Source organism: Rhinolophus sinicus, chromosome 3 (genome assembly GCF_057876585.1).
Source record: "Rhinolophus sinicus isolate RSI-liver-muscle chromosome 3, RSI-T2T, whole genome shotgun sequence".
NCBI classification, from domain to species: Eukaryota; Metazoa; Chordata; class Mammalia; order Chiroptera; family Rhinolophidae; genus Rhinolophus; species Rhinolophus sinicus.
Window position 1 is genome coordinate 144,177,770 of NC_142503.1, and position 19,866 is coordinate 144,197,635.

At 41.4% G+C, this 19,866-nt stretch overlaps 1 protein-coding gene across 5 annotated transcripts in view; it reads left to right on the plus strand.

The window, feature by feature from the left end:
* Nucleotides 1–19,866, plus strand: part of GALK2 (galactokinase 2) — a 125,908-nt gene that overhangs the window by 77,173 nt on the left and 28,869 nt on the right. For all 5 annotated transcript variants that reach the window (XM_019730673.3, XM_074327766.2, XM_019730674.3 and 2 more), the window contains one exon: nucleotides 6,271–6,481. In XM_019730673.3, the coding sequence (XP_019586232.3) occupies nucleotides 6,271–6,481 (211 nt within the window). The remainder of the gene's footprint in view (nucleotides 1–6,270; nucleotides 6,482–19,866) is intronic.

Sequence of the window (19,866 nt, forward strand, 5' to 3'; positions counted from 1 at the left end):
CTTTCTCTCTCTCTCCCTCCTCCTCCTCTCTTTCCAAGAGCTTCCAAAAACTAATTGATGTAAATTCATTAAAAATACAAGTTTTGTAGAGCCATTTGAACTAAAATTAAAAACATTTCAAAGCAAACTCAATGGAGATTTATAATTATTACTTGCGTAAATGATACTTTTAAGTGAAGCACATTTTTATGTTCTTAAATTAACAAAGTGGCCAGAAATTGTAAATGAGCACAAAATTTTTTATATTTTACATGTAGTCAGTGGCTTAAACTTTTCCAGAAATGTTTTAGGTCCATAAAAGAGAGTATCCCTTAATTATATTGAGGGATAAAATGTGTGATGCTGGTAATAAATATTATGGGAAATCAAAAAAGGAAGAGAAATTTTATTGTTGCTTTTTGCATACCCTGAGCTCTTTGTGGCAACATGTGACGTAATGAAGGAGAGAGTTTCATGTGGTGCTTTGACACTTCAAGGAAAATTCACAGTGTGATTCCTTACAGAGCCTGTTTGGTCAGCGGCCATCACACACCCAGTTTTTTAGCTCATGCCACTTAGTGGTCACTATAGAACTTATTCTCTGTCTGGTGATAGGAAGTAAGGAAAAACAGGCATAATATTCTAGGGCTTTGGCAGTTACCATGAATTTGAGTGGAGAAAAACCAAATCCCCAAGAATGTGGCCAGTTTCACTCAGCCTGTTGATTCAGTCGAGCGTGCTGTGCCAAGACTCTAATGTGGAGTGTTCCCAGGCGTGAGGCCACGCTGCGGGGCAGAGGACGTACCTGTCGGGGAATAGGAGTGATGTGGTTAGTGGAACCAGGTGGTTGCGGGGCCTTCAGTGCTGAGGTGCTGGAGGATCACACAGGCTTGGGGAGCCACTAATGTTGTTAGTGAGGAATTTTAGAAATATTACCTTTGCAGCAGGAACTTTTGCCTTGGTTGAAGACAAGTAGGTCTTAAAGTGCCAGTGAAGATGGGATAAAAAGGGAGCGATATGAGAGAAGTTATGACTGGACCTGCCAAAGGGTCAGGTACAAGGCTCTCCATGACTGGGTTTCTGTGTCCCTTTTGGCATAAACACCATTACTTTGAGGAAGTTTCCGCTGCCCAGTGTCCCCACTTCCATGGTGTTAAATGTCCTTTTATATGCTCTTACCACATCCTGTATTTTTCCGTTATAGCAGCTTATCACAACTGGTTGGAGTTCCTCACTGTGTAATGATTATTTAAGCCTGCCTCCTCCGGGAGATGGCGAGCTGCATGAGGTCAGGAGCCATGTGTGCCTGTTCACTGCTGCCTGCCTACGGCCTGCGAAGTAGTAGGTGCTCGGTAACACTCACAGCATGCAGGCGTGCGTGACTGAGGGCAAAGTGTGGGGGCGGGAAGGGCTGCAGTTCTCATGGTGACAGACGCTTACCAGAATTAGTGGGGTGATCACATCGTAAGGTATAAAAATGTCACATCACTATACTGTACATCTGACACTAATATAACTAATATAATATTGTACACCAAATATACTTAAATAAAAGTTTTAAAAATAGAAGAAACTATCAACATTAAAGCAAAATAAAGAAATGGTGGATGGAAAGCATAGTGCTGCCCCTGATAGACTTGGAGAAAATAGGGTGGGAGGTGAGTAGAAATCGAGAGGTGATGAAATTTCCCCATGGAATTTTCTTGTACATAGTTAGAAACTTGAGCTTGGACTGTATCTCTTGGCCAGGGCTATAGCCTTCAGATGTATTTGTTTTGAGATAGGAGTTGAAACCAAGAGCTAAATTCAGTTTGCTGTTGTAGCAAGAGAAGATCAGAAGGCCAGGGGTTGAACTTAGGAGATGGCTTCAGCTAAATAATGAAAGGAGAAAAGGGAGTCATGGATGGAAATGGTATAAGGACCAGGGAGATGAGAGGGAAACCAGGAAAATTCAATCAAACAGGGAATATGAAGAAGGTAGATAATGAAGGGTTCCGAAGCCACTGATTTATTAAGGAATAAAAGGACAGAAAAATCCAGTGGCTTTGGAAGTGATTTTAGAGTCAAGGAAGGACCTCTGGGAGGCCATATGCAATAGTTAGAGTAGCTACTGAGGGCCTGGAAGTGATGACTATGGGCCACCGGTTCTAGCTGTTGGACAGTGAGAGAGAGGGAGAAATTAAGAACAGTACCTTTAGAAATAGGGACTTTGAAGACAGGAAGCATCTATATATGTTTGAAGGAATAGGAAAAGTTACCAGGTGGGAGAGAATTACCTACAGAGGCAGGTGAATGTGCAGAAGGAAGGAAACTTGACCCTCACAGAGTGCTTCTTCCTGGCCAGGCAAGGTGGTAGGTGTTTTTATGATCTTATTTAATCTGTCACAGTAGCTTGTGAAGTAGCCATTAAGTGTCTCGCTTTACATATTGGGAATTTCCAGCCAGGCAGGTTGTGACTTGTTTTAAGTAAGTATTGGAGTCCAGGTCTGTCTTCACCCCTGCTCTTTTCTGTAGGAGTCAGGCGTGAATGAGATCCAAAGCAGGATGCTTGGGGATGCCCGCTGTGCTGTGCTGAGGGTGCAGTGAGGAGATCCATTATGCACAGTTGTACAGGTTTCCTCAGTGGCCTGCAGACTAATATGGAGAACACGGACAGTGCGGACAAGTAACATTGGGGAAGCTCAACGTGGTGAATGATGGTTATGAGTATAGAGCAGGGATATGGGAAGTCACTGGGGAACGGCTCTCTGTAGTTGGAAAGGGGTGAGGAGGAGATAAGCAAAAAAAGAAGTATATACAGTAAAAACGGCGATGTATGATCCCATTTATTTCAAACTATGTATTTGTAGGTGTGCATAAAGTATGCATAAGGAAATGTAGTAATAGGATGGTTATCAAAATGACTGTTGGTGGTTATGTCATTGGGGGTGATTACAGGTCATTTATTATACTTGGTATTTTTATTTTTTTATTTTTTTTTGTACTTCAAACTGTGTGTTTTTTGCAGTTCTTAAAAAAAGCATGTGTGATTTATATAACCAGAAACAACAACACGGCTGCTTTTGTTTGTGGAAAACAGCTTGTTGAGTGAATTGTTTTTAGAGGTAACTCAGAGAGGGATTAGAAATTTTACCCTGGTGAAGAGCTGATTTGGTACTTTCCCCACTGATTTGTTTATACTGCTAAATTCAATGAGAAAGTCAAAGAGTTGGATCTGACAGGCAGGCCCCTGAGTTAGGGCCCTAACCTTAGCATTCTGATACTTTATTCTCTTGTTGGAAGCCCCAGTGACTTTTTCTAACTGCAGAAGAGTGCCTAGTTTATATATGGGACAACCTGGAAGGGCTAGGGAGCTAATTAATACCGTTGGAAGCAGTCCTCAACTAATGATGGGTGAGAGTTAGTAGGGAAATATTATCCCAGCTTTCTTGCTCATGGGAATGACACATTGAGGTCTATACATACAGGTCAGAGGGCCCAGCAGGCCCAACCTCACCTTCCACATCAGTGCATCTCGGATTGGCTTCTCTTCCTGTCTCACTTTCCATTTCTCTACCAGTGCTTCTTGGTGTCACCTGACCCCGCAAATTCTGGTCTCAGGGTCTGCGTCCAAGAGAAACCAACTTAAGACAGGGTCCTAGCACTATTTATCTGCCTCTTTCCATGACTGTGGACAAGGTGCTCGTTGCCTGCTTTCTTGTCCACAGAGCATAGAACAGGCTCAGGAACCTCCCGGAAGTGGTATCAGATAGGAACACTTAATATTTGTAGTGGCAAAAAGAAAATGGTGAATGTTGACACAGAACTGCTTTCTCTAATTTTCCCACCCTGCTGCTGAGTGAGAAACTTGTGACAAAGTGATCCATAGCCCTGACTCATAGCACTGCTTCACAAATATGAACCAGGCCAGTCACCAGGCCCTTCAGTGGCAGATTCCCACATGAGTTCTGTTTTTGAGCAACAGCGATCTTACCCACCCACTTCCCTCATCTGCAAGTCATCTTTCTGTTTCCTGAGCCAAATTTCAAAGGGTTTAAGCAGCTTTCCCATTCGCCTCCCATAATGTAGTGCACAGGCTCAGTGGTTCATGGCTGTGCAGCTGTTGTTGAGGGCATGTGGTAGATCGATTTCATTCTTAATTGAAATACACACCAAATTGGCTGTGTGGCCCCTCTAGCTGAGGGCTGAGTGGACCCAACAGCAAACTGGGATATCATCTGAGTGAACGTGAACCTCTGTATGTTAGTGCCTCTGTGGAAGGAAAACACATAAGGAGGGTGCCTTTGAAAACAACCTTGTAGGTAGCAGACATCCCTTGCACGCTTTCTCTGCAGACATCCCTGTGCCAATTTCCTGGGATGATGTGTCTGAGGCAGTGTGACTTGTTGAAATGAAGCCAGGGGTGGGAATTAGGAGATCATTGTTGACTCAAATGTTCTTAGGAAGAGCCTACTCTATTACGTGGGGGCCATTTTTTGATGTTTTTCCTTTTTCTTTTTTGCAGAAGGAACCCATCGATCACAATGTTTTTAAATCACTAGAATGTTTACTTCTAACACAAATCTTACTTTATGCTTAGGAAACCATTTCTAAGACTCAGTGGTGATTTGAACTAAGGTGAGGAGCATGACATAGATATCAGCCCGACCTCATTGAGAATGTGGCCTTGGGGAAGCAAGAAAGAATTGTAGGACCTGGGCTCAATTTCCAACTCCGTTGCTTTGGGCAAATCACTCACTCTCATCTCTTAAATAGAGTAATAATACCTCTCTTGCAGAGTTGTGAAAGATTAAAAGAAATAAAAAAGCACATTTAAAATCATATAGCGCCATCCAAGCTTCATTGCTTCTCTCAGCTGGATTTGGATCTTACTTCAAGAAAGCATCATTTTAGGAGATCATCAACTTCAGCTCTGTTTCTGTATAAAACAAGTATACTGTATGTTTTTCTTTTTCTTTATATATGTCTTTGTAAGTTTTCTCAACTTTTATTTTTAGAATACATTGGAATATAGACCATGAATGAATCAATTAATTGAATTAATGAATGGGTCAATCTGTGGAGGTATCAAATCCAATTCTGCTAATAAACACTAAATGTGCTAAGCAAACAAGGTCAGAAGAAAGGTTTTAGTGTGTTTGCTTTAAAAATGGCACCATGGTCAGTGAAATAATTGAACAGAAAAATATAATTCTGCCTTCATTTCTGCCTTAAAATCATTTATCCCTTCAAATGTATGAGCCAGAGGTTTAAAAAGAGGCTTAATGAATATAAGAACTTCTGTTATTAACATTCTTCAGAAGTGAGTGGCTCTAACTAGAGTACAATGGTCTTTTGGTGAGCCCTGCTTCCTGTTGAAAAGAAAGAAAATCAAATCATCAGCATAATAGGAGTAAATCAGATGCACATTTCCTTGAAGACTCATTCCCCCTTCTTTTGCTTGCTTCTTCTTGCTGTTTGTACCATCTGCACCTGCTGTCTTCACACCCAGGGATTGAATTTTATAGACCTCAGGATGAGAGATAAGTTACTGTTTTGATTGTCACCTTCTCTGAAGGGCTCAGTCAGTGGTTTGGGGAACATGAGGAAAGCATATTCTGGATTGGGGTTCCCATAAGTGGACCTGGTTACAAAGATTTATACTTAACCCTCTCCAACAGATTGAGGGGCTGCCGCGGGATGCAATTGGAAGCCAAACTCTTTTAAGGGTGGAGAAACATACAGCCCTACCACTACCAGCAACCTAATGAAATGGTTTTTCATAAGGTCACCAATGAGGTTTTCATTTAAAATCTGGGACTTTACTCCAACTGCCCAGATACTTAAAATTCATTAGCTATTTCAAAGAGTCATGCAGTAAACAGGAAGTACTCTAATGAAACTGGGCATACAGTGTCCACCTCAGGACCCAGGTCATGTGAGATTTGAGTAGCTTTTTGTAGACTTTATAAAGAATGGTGTATTAGGGATGAACTGAATAGGGATAAAAGAACAAAATTATTCAAAGAAATAGCCCTGAGGGAAAGTAGTAACAGGCAAAAAAATCAGTGGAGGATTAGTTTTTTTTGTATTTCTTTTTTTCTCAAGAAAAATACTTAACTGGTCTGTGTGTGTCACACAAGCATGTTTAATTCCAAACATCTGATTCCAGTGTGCATTTTCAAGCAGTGGTGGGAAATGTGGATAGGTTGAATAGAAAAAAAAAAGCTTAAAGTTAAATTTGACTAATTAAAATAGTACATTTTAATATCCGAAATAAAAACTGACCATTATCTTGGTTTCAACTTGCAGCTCTTGGCTAAGTACAAAAGCTTGCAATGGGATAAAGTACTGCGGCTGGAGGAGGTTCAGGCCAACCTAGGGGTCAGTCTGGAAGAAATGCTGTTGATCACAGAGGATGCGCTTCACCCTGAACCCTATAGCCCCGAGGAGGTCTGCAGGTGTCTGGAAATTAGCCTGCAGGAACTCCGGACCCAAATCCTGAGTCCAAATACTCAAGATGGTGAGTCTACTGGAGAAAATAAGGGCATGGGTTATTCTCCCACTCACAGCTGGAAAGTTTCCAACTTCTGCATCCATCTGACTGATTTTAAAGCATGCTTGAGGGAATTTGGAGAATGTATGTGTTTTGGCAAACTGAATTATATAGATTCTTGGCTTCATTACATTCATTTATTCATTCTCAACAAACATTGCCTGGTCTGCCACACAGCAGGTATTCTGGCTAGGAAAAGGTGAATGATACATGGTTCCTGCCCTCAAGATGTTCATGATTGAATAAGCTGCTCTTTTTTCATCTGTTTTGTTCCTACCCATTTTTCCGATTATTATAATACTTATATGAAAAGGTCGAGATTCAAGCAGTGCTCGTAACTATTGTGGAACAGCATTCTGGAAACCAGGAAGTCTTCACTGTTTCAGTTGAAACTTGTGGCCCACTTTCGTGTGGAAGGTTTTTCTGTTTGCCTGCTGCTTTCAAGTCATTTTGTTTTTATACTGGTAACATTAGATACCTGAGATAAAGGCCAGGTAAAGGTCGAGGTACAGGATGGAGCCTTGGAGTGGCTTTTCTTCTTAAAAGTAAAGGTTATCTATTTGTGGGAAGTCAATGCTGGGGCCTGGGACATCTAGCTAAGATGCAATCGACTCTTGAGGTAGAGTCAAGAGGGTAGGAGCATGGCACAGAGGTCAGCCTCAGGGACCCATTTCTATCCCATTCAGCTCTAAAGTTGGTTATTGAGTGCTTACAGTGGATTTGCCTGCCAAGTAATGCCTTAAAGGATACAGCTACTCACAACTTTAGGATAAGATAAGGGAATCATTTGAGGGCAGGGAGAAAGTTTTGGTTTCCAACACTGTTAGATTCAATTTAATTTGATGAATGTTTATTGAGTCTCTAGAACTGGGATGAGCAAACTGGCCTACAGGCCTAATCAGACTTGCCGCCTGTTTTTGTAAAATAAACTTTTGCTGGAACATAGCCATAATTGGCTATGGATTGCTTCTGCACTGTAATAGCACAGTTGAGTAGTTGTGACAGAGACTGAATAGCCCACAAAACCGGAAATATTTACTGTCCCACCCTTTGCAGAAAAAGTTTGCCGACCTCCACACCCAAAAGGCAGGAGACCCAAGGGTAGCCAGACTGCCTGGATAAGGATCTGGGGCTTCTTCCCTTACTCTCTTTGTGACTGTTGTCTTAGTTTTACTGTGAAATAGGCAGACTAGGAATACCGCCCTTAAAGGAGTAATCTGTGTAATGTGCTAAGAACAATGCTTAGTAATAGAGCTGCTCATAAATGTCAGCTGCTTTTGTTATTTCTCCTTTCTGCTCATAAATGTCAGCTGCTTTTGGTATTTCTCCTTCTCTCTTCTCGTCTACCTCCTCTAGGCCCTGAGACTGAGCATTGGGAACATAGCAATAAACATAACAGCGTTCCATCCTCAAGGAGTTTACAAAGTAGTGGTAGAAACAGGTAAAGAAAAAGCTGATCCAGCATAGAGTAATGATTGTGGGTCACGGACGTGTACTTGGGCCCAGAGCGACCAGAAAAGACAGAAGTCAGAGCTGGTTTTACTAAGGAGATAGCAACCAGACAAAAGGTAGAGAATAAATAGGAATTTCTTTGGTAGAGAAGCAGTCAGCAAGACTTCAAGGCAGACAAAACAGCAGGTACAGGGGCAGGGAGGAGTGAAAGATGATTACATGTCCAGAGAACTACAGATAGTTGAGTGTTTCTTGAAAATAACATATGTGGTGCTGAATGATATATCAGGCTGAGTTTGTAGCTAAGTCCAGATCACCAATGGCCTTGTTAAATACTCTGTGTGTATTACATAGTTAATGAAATATTTATTGAATGAAGAAGTTGGATAGAGCATTGGATAGTGAGAGCTTCCAGGGAATAGCCTTTATGCTTTGATTTAAGACATTGTCCAGTTTCTTTAATTCAGCAAATGTATGTACTGACTTTGTTGGGCTGGGTATTATGCTGGATGCTGGGATACAAAGGTAAGCAGGACTTGATCTCTACCTCGTAGTGACCTCGTGTCTAATGAAGGAGAGAGCCAAAGCACAGTCACAGAGAACAATACCTGCTGGAATAAAGGTATTTATTGACTGTCTTGAGCATATGGAGAAGAGAGTGACTAAATGCCAGAAGAATGTGGCTTGAATTTGAGCTGACTATTAAAAGACAATTACGGACTTCCCAGGCTGAAAGGGGTGAGAGGCCTTTCCAGGCAGAGAATAGAGCCTGATTTTAGACATAGATACACAAGGAGTGGAGAATTTGAAAACGTGTGTCCAGAGGTATTGTGCACAGTATGAGTTGGACGCCAAAGATACTGACGAAAGGGATGCCAGTTAGGGACTATTGTTCTATCTCCATCGCATAAGAGCCTAAAATGGGGAATTTTACAATGGATACTTTCTCAAGACTGTAAGGAGAGTTCTGTTGGAATTAAAGATTGCCCATGTCTAGGAAGGGAGGGAAGGAAGAAAGAAAGGAAAAAAGAAAAGAAACAGAAGTGTGGATGTTGAGAAAGTTGGGGAATTATAGTATGGGAAATGATTTTGGGAGCAAGATGATGAATTTATGTAGAACATGTGAAGATCCAAACTATATTAATTAGATTTGGGAGTTTTTGGTAAAGAAGCAAAGGCAAAGAAGCCTTAAAAGACATTGAGACTATTCAGTGTCAAATGATCGTCTTAAAGCAGTCTTTTCATTGTGTCGCTTCTTAGTTCAAAAACCTTTAGATCCTCACCGTTACCTTATTGCCTAAGCTCCGTAACCTGGATATTAAGTTTTTTCTCATTGGGCCTTACGTCTGTTCTGTCCTGACTCCCTTTTGGGCCTCTACATGCCCACGTGGACAGCGTTGTCTTGGCTGAACCACTCCCCCTACTAACTGCTTCTTGGTCTTGCCTCTGAGCCTTGAATCCTAAATATCATTGCCCTCTTCTAACTGGCACTTTTCCTCTTTTCCAACTGAAGTGCAGTTGCTACCTATCTTAAAGGCTCAATATAATTTTTTATCTTTTCCTTATCCTTCTCAATCCATAACCTCTTCTCTTTCTCTCTATCCACGTTCCTTTTTCTCTGTATCTGCCTATCTTTCCTCCCCCTCTTTTTTTAAAGCATGTTTTTGAATAAGTTAATTTTTCAGAAAAATCTTGGAAAACACAAAGGATAACTTGTTAATCATAGTACATGCGTTCCTCTTTATGTGTATTTTTCCCGTAAAGAATGATTACATGGTTTTTGTAAAAATGATATATGCTTTTTTTTAATAATGGTTTTGAGGTGTATATATATATATATATATATATATATATATATTTTTTTTTTTTTTTTTTTTTTTTTTTTTAAGATTTTGTTGGGGAAGGGGAACAGGACTTTATTGGGGAACAGTGTGTACTTCCAGGACTTTTTTCCAAGTCAAGTTGTTGTCCTTTCAATCTTAGTTGTGGAGGGCGCAGCTCAGCTCCAGGTCCAGTTGCCGTTGCCGTTGCTAGTTGCAGGGGGCACAGCCCACCATCCCTTGCAGGAGTCTAACTGGCAACCTTGTGGTTGAGAGGATGCGCTCCAGCCAACTGAGCCATTTGGGAGGCAGCTCAGCTCAAGGTGCCGTGTTCAATCTTAGTTGCAGGGGTGCTGTCCATAATCTCGAGGAGTTGAACCAGCAACATTGTGGTTGAGAGCCCACTGGCCCTTATGGGAATCGAACCGGCAGCCTTTGGAGTTAGGAGCACAGAGCTCCAACCGCCTGAGCCACCGGGCCGGCCCAAAAATAATATATGCTTAATCTTACCTCTTTATCTAGAATAACTTCCCTACTGTCCCATAATTTATTTATGTTTGTTTGTACTCAATAAATCTATGTCGAATGAATGAATGCATTTTGTATTTTTGTCAGCCTCAAAGGGTTCCCCCATTTGCTTTTGGAATAAATAAATTAAAACAAAAACAAAAAACTATGAACATAAATTAGTCCGTAGGATTCCAGAGTCTCCTAGATTAATGTCACTTGATTTACTCTGTGGATCCAGCCCTCTAACCTCAACAACTTTTCTAGCTGAATTCTCTTGGCACTCAGCTTTAACTTTAGGGATCAAAATCCTTTTATATCTTTGCCTTGCTCCTTTTGAGTTTGTGCTTTGGTTGGTCTAAGACCTTAAGCGAATGTTTCTCAGCCCTTTAGAAGATGTTGTTCTTACTGAATGTGGCACTGTACTTAGATTCTGTGAATGGAGGCAAAGATGACAGATGCCCAGCAGAGGACTGTGGAGGGTGCCACCACCCGTTTATTCCAGGTGTGTACACTTCAACATACTTGGTTTTGACTTGAACTAATAATGTTCCCAGCATGGAAATCCGTGCCTTTCTCAAAGAGACGGGGAATTCGATGTTCTCTTAGTGCTAAAATTGCTTTCTTTCTCTACCTGAGTATGAGCGTGAGTTGGGAGACATTGACTTTGAGGTAACAGTTTAGGGAGAAACATTTATAATCAAACTTGCAACCTCTGCCAAACCAGTCAGGCTTTCAAAGTCCCATGTACAATTATTTTCTCTTTCCAAATTTCTAAAAATTAGATTTAGAAATGCTCAGAGGCCATTAAAGTTAAACACGCATACACACACAAGGTAAAATCCTCAAATCCTTTAGACATTATTTAGAATAATTTGAGGGTTATGTGTCAGGCCCTGCCCACAGGCAGTGATTGCCAGGCTGAGTTGGGAGGGGTGTTTACTGAGGTGTGAGCCGAGAGAAAAAGATGAAGCTGTGGTTAAGAGCCTGGAGAGATGGGCACATGTATGTAGCATAGGACATAAGTCAAGAACACACGCTGGAAGATAAACAGAGGAGCCCCTGAAGAACTAAATGGAAAGTGAGGTAGAGAATGGGTCAGGTGGTTTGGTCGCTCATTTAAGAAAGGGGGAATTTGTTGGGAGCATTCCTTTTGGGAGTGCCCAGCTGTGCTCCACATGGGGTGGCCCTGCTGATTAGATGTACTGTACTGAGCTGGACACGAATCTCATTGCTTGGATTTCTAACTTTGCCTGTGACCATATGCTGACAAAGTGCTGGCCAGTTGCTGACTAATTTGTTTGGATCCTGGGATCTCCAAAGTCACGAGTGATAATCATGGCTTTTGAGCAAGCACAGGGCACTGATAGACTGCTCTTACGGAGGGCATCTTATCCTCCTAACACCAGAGTAAGACCCCCCCCCCCAACTTGTGATTTACTTTACGGTTTACACATTACTCTTTACCCATTTTCACCTGATTTTATTCTCACTACAAGTCTGGGGCACGTGGTTATCCTCATTTCACAGATGAGAGAACTGAGGTCAGAGAGTTACGTGATATTATAAGAGGTAGTAAGTGCTACAAGCAGATTCCAAATCCTAGTCTTCTGATTTAATCTAGTACTCTTTCTGCCATTACTTTTTATCTCAGTGTGTTAATAAGCTGACCTTAGCAATCCTGTACCAAGAAAGGGAATTTTGACTTCACTTGGCTCTGGTTTTTTTCTTAAAATTAAAGAAAAGTGATGAAGATAGGTTACTTTGTGGTTAAAGAGTTTCCTTTTGGCTCTTTCCTGTCTGGTCCTTTGGCCTTAGAAGATGGAAAACTGTGGGGCATCCAGGAGCTTGTTTAATTTAAGGAGCAACCTGGCTAGAATGTGCATGAGCTGTTGTGTTACAGGAGAACCGTGAGAAGTGCTATGGAATTTTCTCGTTTGATAAAAGTGTGGTCCTCATAGGTTATCTCAGTAAAGTTTAAGAAGAGTAGTTTGTTTTTTATCTAATGGGAAAGAATAACGGCACTTTCTGATATGGAAGGAGTCATTTGGTCAGTAATGTCAATTTCCAGTTAAGTGTTCTCAGATAATAAGGAAGTTGATTTAAAAATAGCTTGTGAGCTATAAGACACTAAATTCTATGATCTCAACACAATCAATTGTTGTTTGTATAAGAATTTTGAAAGAAAAGTTTTTCAAGAAGAGCCTAGAAGAAACTCAAAAGGAAATTATCAACCTTTCTAGAGTTTATAAATATTGGTTTAGCAGAAATCCTTAAAATCTGTGTGGTGTCCTTCTAATAAGGCCAAATAAAAATGAGTTTTGTCTGTTGTTTTCATTTTTATAAGATAGTAGATTTTTATGAAACAAAGTATGAAAGAATAAATCAAATAACTATTTTTTGTTATATACAAAATAAATGCTTTAAGTTGTTTTGGAAGTCAAGTGTGGGGGAAATTTGCTTTCACTTAGTTATTTTTCCTTTCCTTCTCTGCCTGGTCTCCCCTTTTTGCTCCTCAGTTCCTGTTGACTATCTGGCCGCAGAGGGAAGAATCATGCCAGGAGTAAAGGTTCTTTATTTTCTAGGAAAAAAAAAAAAGGCTGAACTGTTATTCCAGGTCACTTAGGGATGATGCTTCCTTCCTGGGTTTTCCTTTTCCTCTTTTCAGATATGTGCGTTATATACCCCTATTCATTGGTTCACCTTCCTTCTTCAAATGTTTAAAGAACTAAAAAAGAATGTGAGCATACCTTATTAACTATGATTTTGAAGACATGCCATCTTGAAACTCTCAAATTCTGTAGGGACAACCCAGTACCAGCATGTTTGAATCATACCAGTGATGTGTGCTGTGTTCTGGTTGGTGCCTAAGCCACTAATAGGTAGGTTGGAGCTCTGAATCTCTCTGTTATCCCGCAAGGCTAATAATGGTTTCCGGCTCCTGAGGCCATTCTGGAGCCACAAAAGCATTAGAATTCTGGAATTTCCATTCATTTGTGTGAGAGTTTTAAAAGAGCTAAAATGAAACAAATTCTGAAGGTACATTTTGAGGAGTAGTCTTAAATACACTTGGCCATCTTGGACTGAGCCAGGCCCAGAACGAACCTATGAGCTTGACCATCTCTTCACATTCAGTATTTTCCAGCTCTGAATTCCCCAAGTTTGTCGAATTAATATGATTTGGGAAGGGATAGCAGGCAGTAGAGGATGTGGTCGAGAGTCAGACCAGTGAGACCCAACGTTTATCTCTGTCAGACACTCTGGTCCTCTTTCTCAAAGAAGAGAGTTTTCCTCTTTCTAGGAAGGTCATCCTTGTGTACTGAACTCTCAGCTTCAGGGAGACCGGACCTACCGCAGGGGAAGGGCAGGGGACATCTATCTTCCTGACAACAGCAGCCTCGTAGTCTCCAATGACCTACAGCCATGAAAACAAGCTGGACATAACTTATCCAGCCTCATGTGAAACTCACTTACAGTAGTTACTATGGCATTTCCCAGAAAGTAATCCAGAAAGTCGCAGCAGCTAAATGTGAACAATGAGGCACTGTCTTCCCACAGCATTTGTATCCTTGAAAAAGGATCCTTGTTTTGTGCATCTCAATATTTCTGTAGCACCTAGCAAATGTTTGCTAAATGAAGAAATGAGTTAAATTAATGTTCTTCTATTCTTATCGAAAAGTAATGGGTAGGAGGCCAATTCAAGAATTCAAAGCACTCGAAGACTAGCTAAGGAGTAGTTATACCTTTTAAAAAGCTTTTTAAAAAATTTGTTCATGTGCATTACCACTAATAATGACACCAACAAGTAACATGGATCATTAGGTGCCAACCACTGTTCTAAGTGTGTTTTAAGCTCTGCTCTAAGAACTTTTTAAAACATTTGCCATACTTGTTTATTGATATGGTCCTCATGTTGAGAGTACCTGCATGAAATAGTCCTTTTCAAGGCTATACATTGTGTCATAAATATATTCTGACATTCAAATATTGATGCATTCACCCCTCCCTCTCTCAACCCTCCCAGACCCTCCTAATTTATTCACACTTTTAAAATATAGCAGTGAAACTCCCAAAGTTAGGCAGCTGCTAGGGAATGAAGACTTTCTTGTTAGGTGTTGTTTTGTATGTTTGTTTGAAATTCTGTTTAAAAGAGAAAGGCAAATGCATTTGGCCATTACAATACTGATTAGGTTTGTGTTTATTGACATAACTGTTCATTAATATGCTAAGTATTCTGTTTTTATTCTGCAAACAAAGAATGATACCAAGGTTTTCCCGCCAACAGAACATTGTACCTGGCATCTCAAAGTTTTTGACAGTGGTCTTTGAAATCGCACATGGACTTTTCCTTAAAATATTCCAAATCTATGTAAGTGAAATATAGCACAGGTTATATAAATTTAATTTAGCAGAACATAAAGGATAAAGATTGACTTTGGATGGTTTTGCTGCCAGGAGCATCCCTTAAGGAAGGTTCCAATATTTTGCTATTTTACGGATGAGGAAACTGAGACTCAGAACAATTAAGCAACTTGCCCAAGGTCACACAGCAAAAAGCAGCAGATTTGTGACTCAAACCCATGCGGTCTGACGGCAGAGCCCTCCCTCCACAGTCTCAACCACTATGTGATAAGGGGCTATATTAGTCAGGGTTTTGTCAGAGAAAGGGATTTACTATATAAATTTGACCCCTGCAATTGTGTAAGCTGTTTAGACAGTCCACACAAGCCCATATCTTTGCATGTGGTGCTGGAGCCTGAAGTCAACAGGAAAGACAGTCAGGAAGGGATGACACATATGCAGTAAGGGTGGGGGTGTGGGTGTGGGGAGCAAGCACAGGCTGGAGCTCACGAGGGTGAACTGGAACCGGAGTCAGACTCTTATCACCTCCATCCAGGCCTCCAGCTTTGACAATACTGGTAATCTGCAGGAGAAGCTGAACGTGGATCTGGCCCAAGAGAAGCTGCAGGAAGGGACAGTGAAACCTGGAGGTGCTGTGGAGCTAGCGGCTGCTCCATGCAGCAAAGTGAGCCAGCAGATAAGTGACAGTGTACATGAGCTGCAGTGATACCTGGTGCCCCTGCATAGAGCTTGGAAGCATGAAAAATATACGCCTCCCATCATTCCTAATACACGTATTTTTATGTGCTTATTTCCCCTATATGTACCTGGTCTCTTGATCTTGCCAGCTACCTTCTCCACTCCAGCTGCCTCCTTGGCCTTGGCCTTGGCCTGGGGGTCCCTTTGGGCTGCTCTGCCCTGACCACGGCCTTGGTCTCAGCCTTGCTAGCCTCCTTGGCTCTGACCCTGTAGTTACTGGCCACCTCCTCTGCCCCAACTGCCTCTTTGAGTCTGGCCTTGCTGGCTCTGCCATTCATGGCTGCCTCAAGGGAAGGGAAGGGGAGGGGAGGGGAAGGAAGGAGAGGGGAGGGGAGGGGAGGGGAGGGGAGGGGAGGGGAGGGGAGGGAAAAGAACAGTTTCTAAACTTTCATATTTTTCTTACATCTAAGATACATGACTTGACATTACTTACCATGTTTCCCCGAAAAGAAGACCAGGTCTTATATTAATTTTTGCTCCAAAAGACGCATTAGGGCTTATGTTCAGGGGATGTCATCCTGAAAAATCATGCTAGGATTTACTATCCGGGTAGGTCTTATTTTCGGGGAAACACGGTAGTATTCCCTTTGCTTGAATTTATCATGGATGGATCTCTACCTTCTGAGATGTGAAATTATCAAAGGGTCAGCCATGAACTTAGACACTCTGCTTTGAGTAAAATGAAGCTTCTGCAGATAGGAGGACAGTTGATGTCTCGTTGTGTGTACCCTGTTGCCCCGCTGCTGGTGTGGATTAGGAAACACCTTCCATAATCTTCATCTACCTAAGAGACCACAATCTGGCCATTCCTGTCGTTGTCGTCGTCGTCGTCGTTGTCGTCATCTTCTTCTCTTCCTTCTCCTTCTCCTTCTTCCTTTCCTCCTCCTCCTCCTTTTTATTTGGTGCTATTTTGGCTTTTGTTTTCACATTTTTAGGTTTATATATAAGTAAATATCTTTGTGTACAAAAGCTGCTTTTCTTATAGTTAAATCTGTTTATTTTGGTCAAAGTGATTATCTCCTAGATTAGTGTGTTCAAGTTGATTGTGCTTCGTAACAAACAATTCCAAAGTCTCAGTGCCTTGACCCAGCAAAAGTTTATTTCGCGCCCACTGTGCATATCCACAAGTCAGCAAATGGGTCTGTCCATCTGAGACACTCAGGGACCGAGGCTCTGGGGGATCCGTCATTTGTCTGTAATCACTGTGGCTGGAGGAAGGGAATGTTGCTAATTGCTCACTGGCTCTTATATCTGCCCGAGTGACACCATCATTCCTAGTCTCCTTTCATTGGCTCAAGCAAGTCATGTGGATGTGATGAACTTCAAAGTGGTGGGGAAGAGCATTTGTTCTTAACATGTGAAAGGAGAACCGGGACATTTGAAAATAACCCTGATGACAGCCACATTTCCCTGTGCTTTGTGCCTATGAGTCTCATCCCATGAAATCTTGGTGATACTAGTGAGAGCCAATTTACTTTCATATGCAAAAATATGAAGCTGCCATTTCTTTCCAGACATCTGGGACAGTGAATATTGTTCTTGACCAAATACCAAGTCATTGTCACTTAAATATTGCACATTTTTCTCATACTGGCATTTTACCTGCACTTCGGTGAAAACCTTCTTAGTTCTGGTGGCTTGTCATTTTCTTCCCTGGCTTGTGGAGTCCACACAGTCTCTCTTCAGAAGACTATCATTCTAGAATTATAGGGCATGGTCCAGGAAAACATCTCCTTCAGTGTGATACTAATCATTTATGTCCAATGCCTTTGTTCTTTTTCAAAATACTTAGCTTCAGGTAGAACGAAGTTTCCTAGTAAGAACTTCTAAATTAGAAACTGTTTACCTGTTACTACCAATATGAGTTTGTTTCCAATTTGTTTCCACATGAGTCAGCAGTTGTGAGTAACTATCCCTGGATCTAGTGACTTTTAGCAGGTTATTGCCAAACATCATTACTAACTACAACAAAAATTGGGATCCTGTGTATCTGTATAGGTATTCACAGTTTTAACCACATGAGACCTCAACTGATTGTCACTCATGCTGTAGGTTTTCAGATGAAAACATGACAGAGGGCACCGTTCTACATTCAGGGCAAAGATACTGCATAGTTTTTTTAAAAAAGTTTGAGGAAGATGATTCCTCATATTGTCTTTAGAAGAGAATGGGGTTGGGAGAGACCACAAGAATGAACACCCTCAGTCCATTAGGATTTCTAATGTTGGGCAGCCTTTTTTCTGTCAAGGGCCACTGATGCAACAGCAAAAAAGATCAGAGACCACCGACAAAGGAAAGCAATATAATTTAGTCTTTTAATGGGAAACTATAAAATGTTCCAAGAACAAGGAATATAAAACTCTGTTTGGTTAAAACAAGAAATAGCAACATATATGCTTCATTTCTCTATTTAATCTTATAGGGAAAAGGGGACAGAGAGATGAAAATCAAAACGTAAAGAGTCATATGGGCAAAGAGAAAGAGAAAACGAATCTGGTAAAGGGGGAGAGTTTGATGTGTACACACTCCTTGTGTGTACACACAAACACAGAGAAACCATGAACAAACTCACATCTGTGTGCATTTACTTCTACACCCCTGGTCCCTGGAGAGCTGCATAACCACATTTGTAATCATGGGCTTCTGTGAATTAGCAGTACCCTCATTTATCTTTTCAGGACATCACCAGTTCTATTGTAAGCATGTTGAGATTAGGGGTATCTCATTGGATGTTTAGGAAAATGAAAGGTTTTTATCTTCACTAATACTACACCACATTTTGGGAAGTCCAGGTGTAGTGTAGGTGTATTGTCTTCAATACTTGCCGTGAGGAAATTAAGAGGAGGTTCATGTTTAGCACATGAGTCAGAGCGCTTTCACTCCCGTCTCCCTTTGTTCAGTGCCCAGGTCACGTTCTTGGTCTGCTCCAGTGCTTACCTTTCAAAAGCTAACTCTTGGCAACAGCCTGTGTAATCTAGTTGGGTCTTTTTGCATGCAGATGCCATAGCGTCTCACTTGCTTAAACTATTGTAATTTGGTAAACTATTACTTTGTGATCATCTTAATGAATAAATGAGGAATATAAGTAAATAAAAGTAAATTTTTATTCTTTTGTTCAATAAACACTCGATTGAGGGCACCAGTTCAAACACTGTGCTAAAGACGGCATTAGCGATCAGTAAGGCCCACAGAATCCTTGCCTGCATTTATTTGTCATGTTGTGGAACACTACCATAAAATAATTACTAATATGTTCTGATAGAAATATACTACGTATTTCTCAGATAAGCGTTGAGGGTGTTTTTGCCTCTCCTTTGTCTTTCTTGGTTCCTTACATTCCCCACCTCCATCCTCCTATAATTGAACGAATAGGAGAGAGCCAAGCCAGAACTCATTCATTCCCTTTTATGTTAAAATTCCAGGCCAGGCCAGCTCAGGCTGGTGTCACCATGGTTTGTTCCTTTTGCTTTTTCTAAGAACAAAGTTTGGGGGAAGTCCTGGGAAGTTGGTGGGAAAGTAGTTTCCTCGAGAAAGAGGGAAACATAAAAATCGTGGCTCGTCTAGGAGACAGCTTCAGATTCTTCCTTTGCTGATGGGATGGGTATGCGAAGGTGACATTTACTGAGAACCTGCTATACTCAGGACACTCTGTTAGGGCCTCGGGGGGCTATGAAGATGAAGATGGCACAGTGTTTGCCCTCCTAAAGCAGTGTGTGGTAACTATAATTAGGAGGGAACACATAGTATTAGGTGGGTGCAAAAGTAATTGCGGTTTAAGAGGTTAAAAATAATTGCAAAAACTGCAATTACTCTTGCACCAACCTAATACCAACTGGAATGTTCTCAGAGGCCTTCATGGGAGAGGTGGCATCTGGGCTGACCTTGAGAGAGATTCAGAGATGGCAGAACCAGTCTGGGTAAGATACCACTGCTGGGCCTCCGCTCTTGCACAGCCAGGGATGGAGTAGGGTATCTGCAAGCAAGAGGGTGGCACAAACACACCATAAAAAGAAGGAAAAGATTAAGCACATTCAGAAGACTTGGTGTGTCTTGATTGATTGGGATGTCTGGGCCTTCATTTACTGGACAATGGAAAAATATACTAGTGTTTGATGCAATCAATATTTGGGAATGCCACCATCGAAATGGTAATTTGGAAAGTTTATTATGGCAGCTGTATACAGGTTGGTTAGAAGTGAGAGGGAGACCAGTTAAAAGGCAGAACAATTGTTAGACATGGGATAATAAGAATGTGAACTCGAAAGGTGGAGTACAGAATGAAAAGAAAGGGCGCGATGGGCTCCATCTTGTCATTTGAATGGCCCTGGAGTTAACAGGAGCTTAGTGTGTTGCCAGGGTGTAAAATGCAGGTGAGGGTGACTACAGCAGAGTGAGGGAAAGGTTTCAAGCTCAGAGGAGTAGAATTTATTACAACACAGACAGTGCCGGCTCTTGCAGCTCCTGGAAATCCAA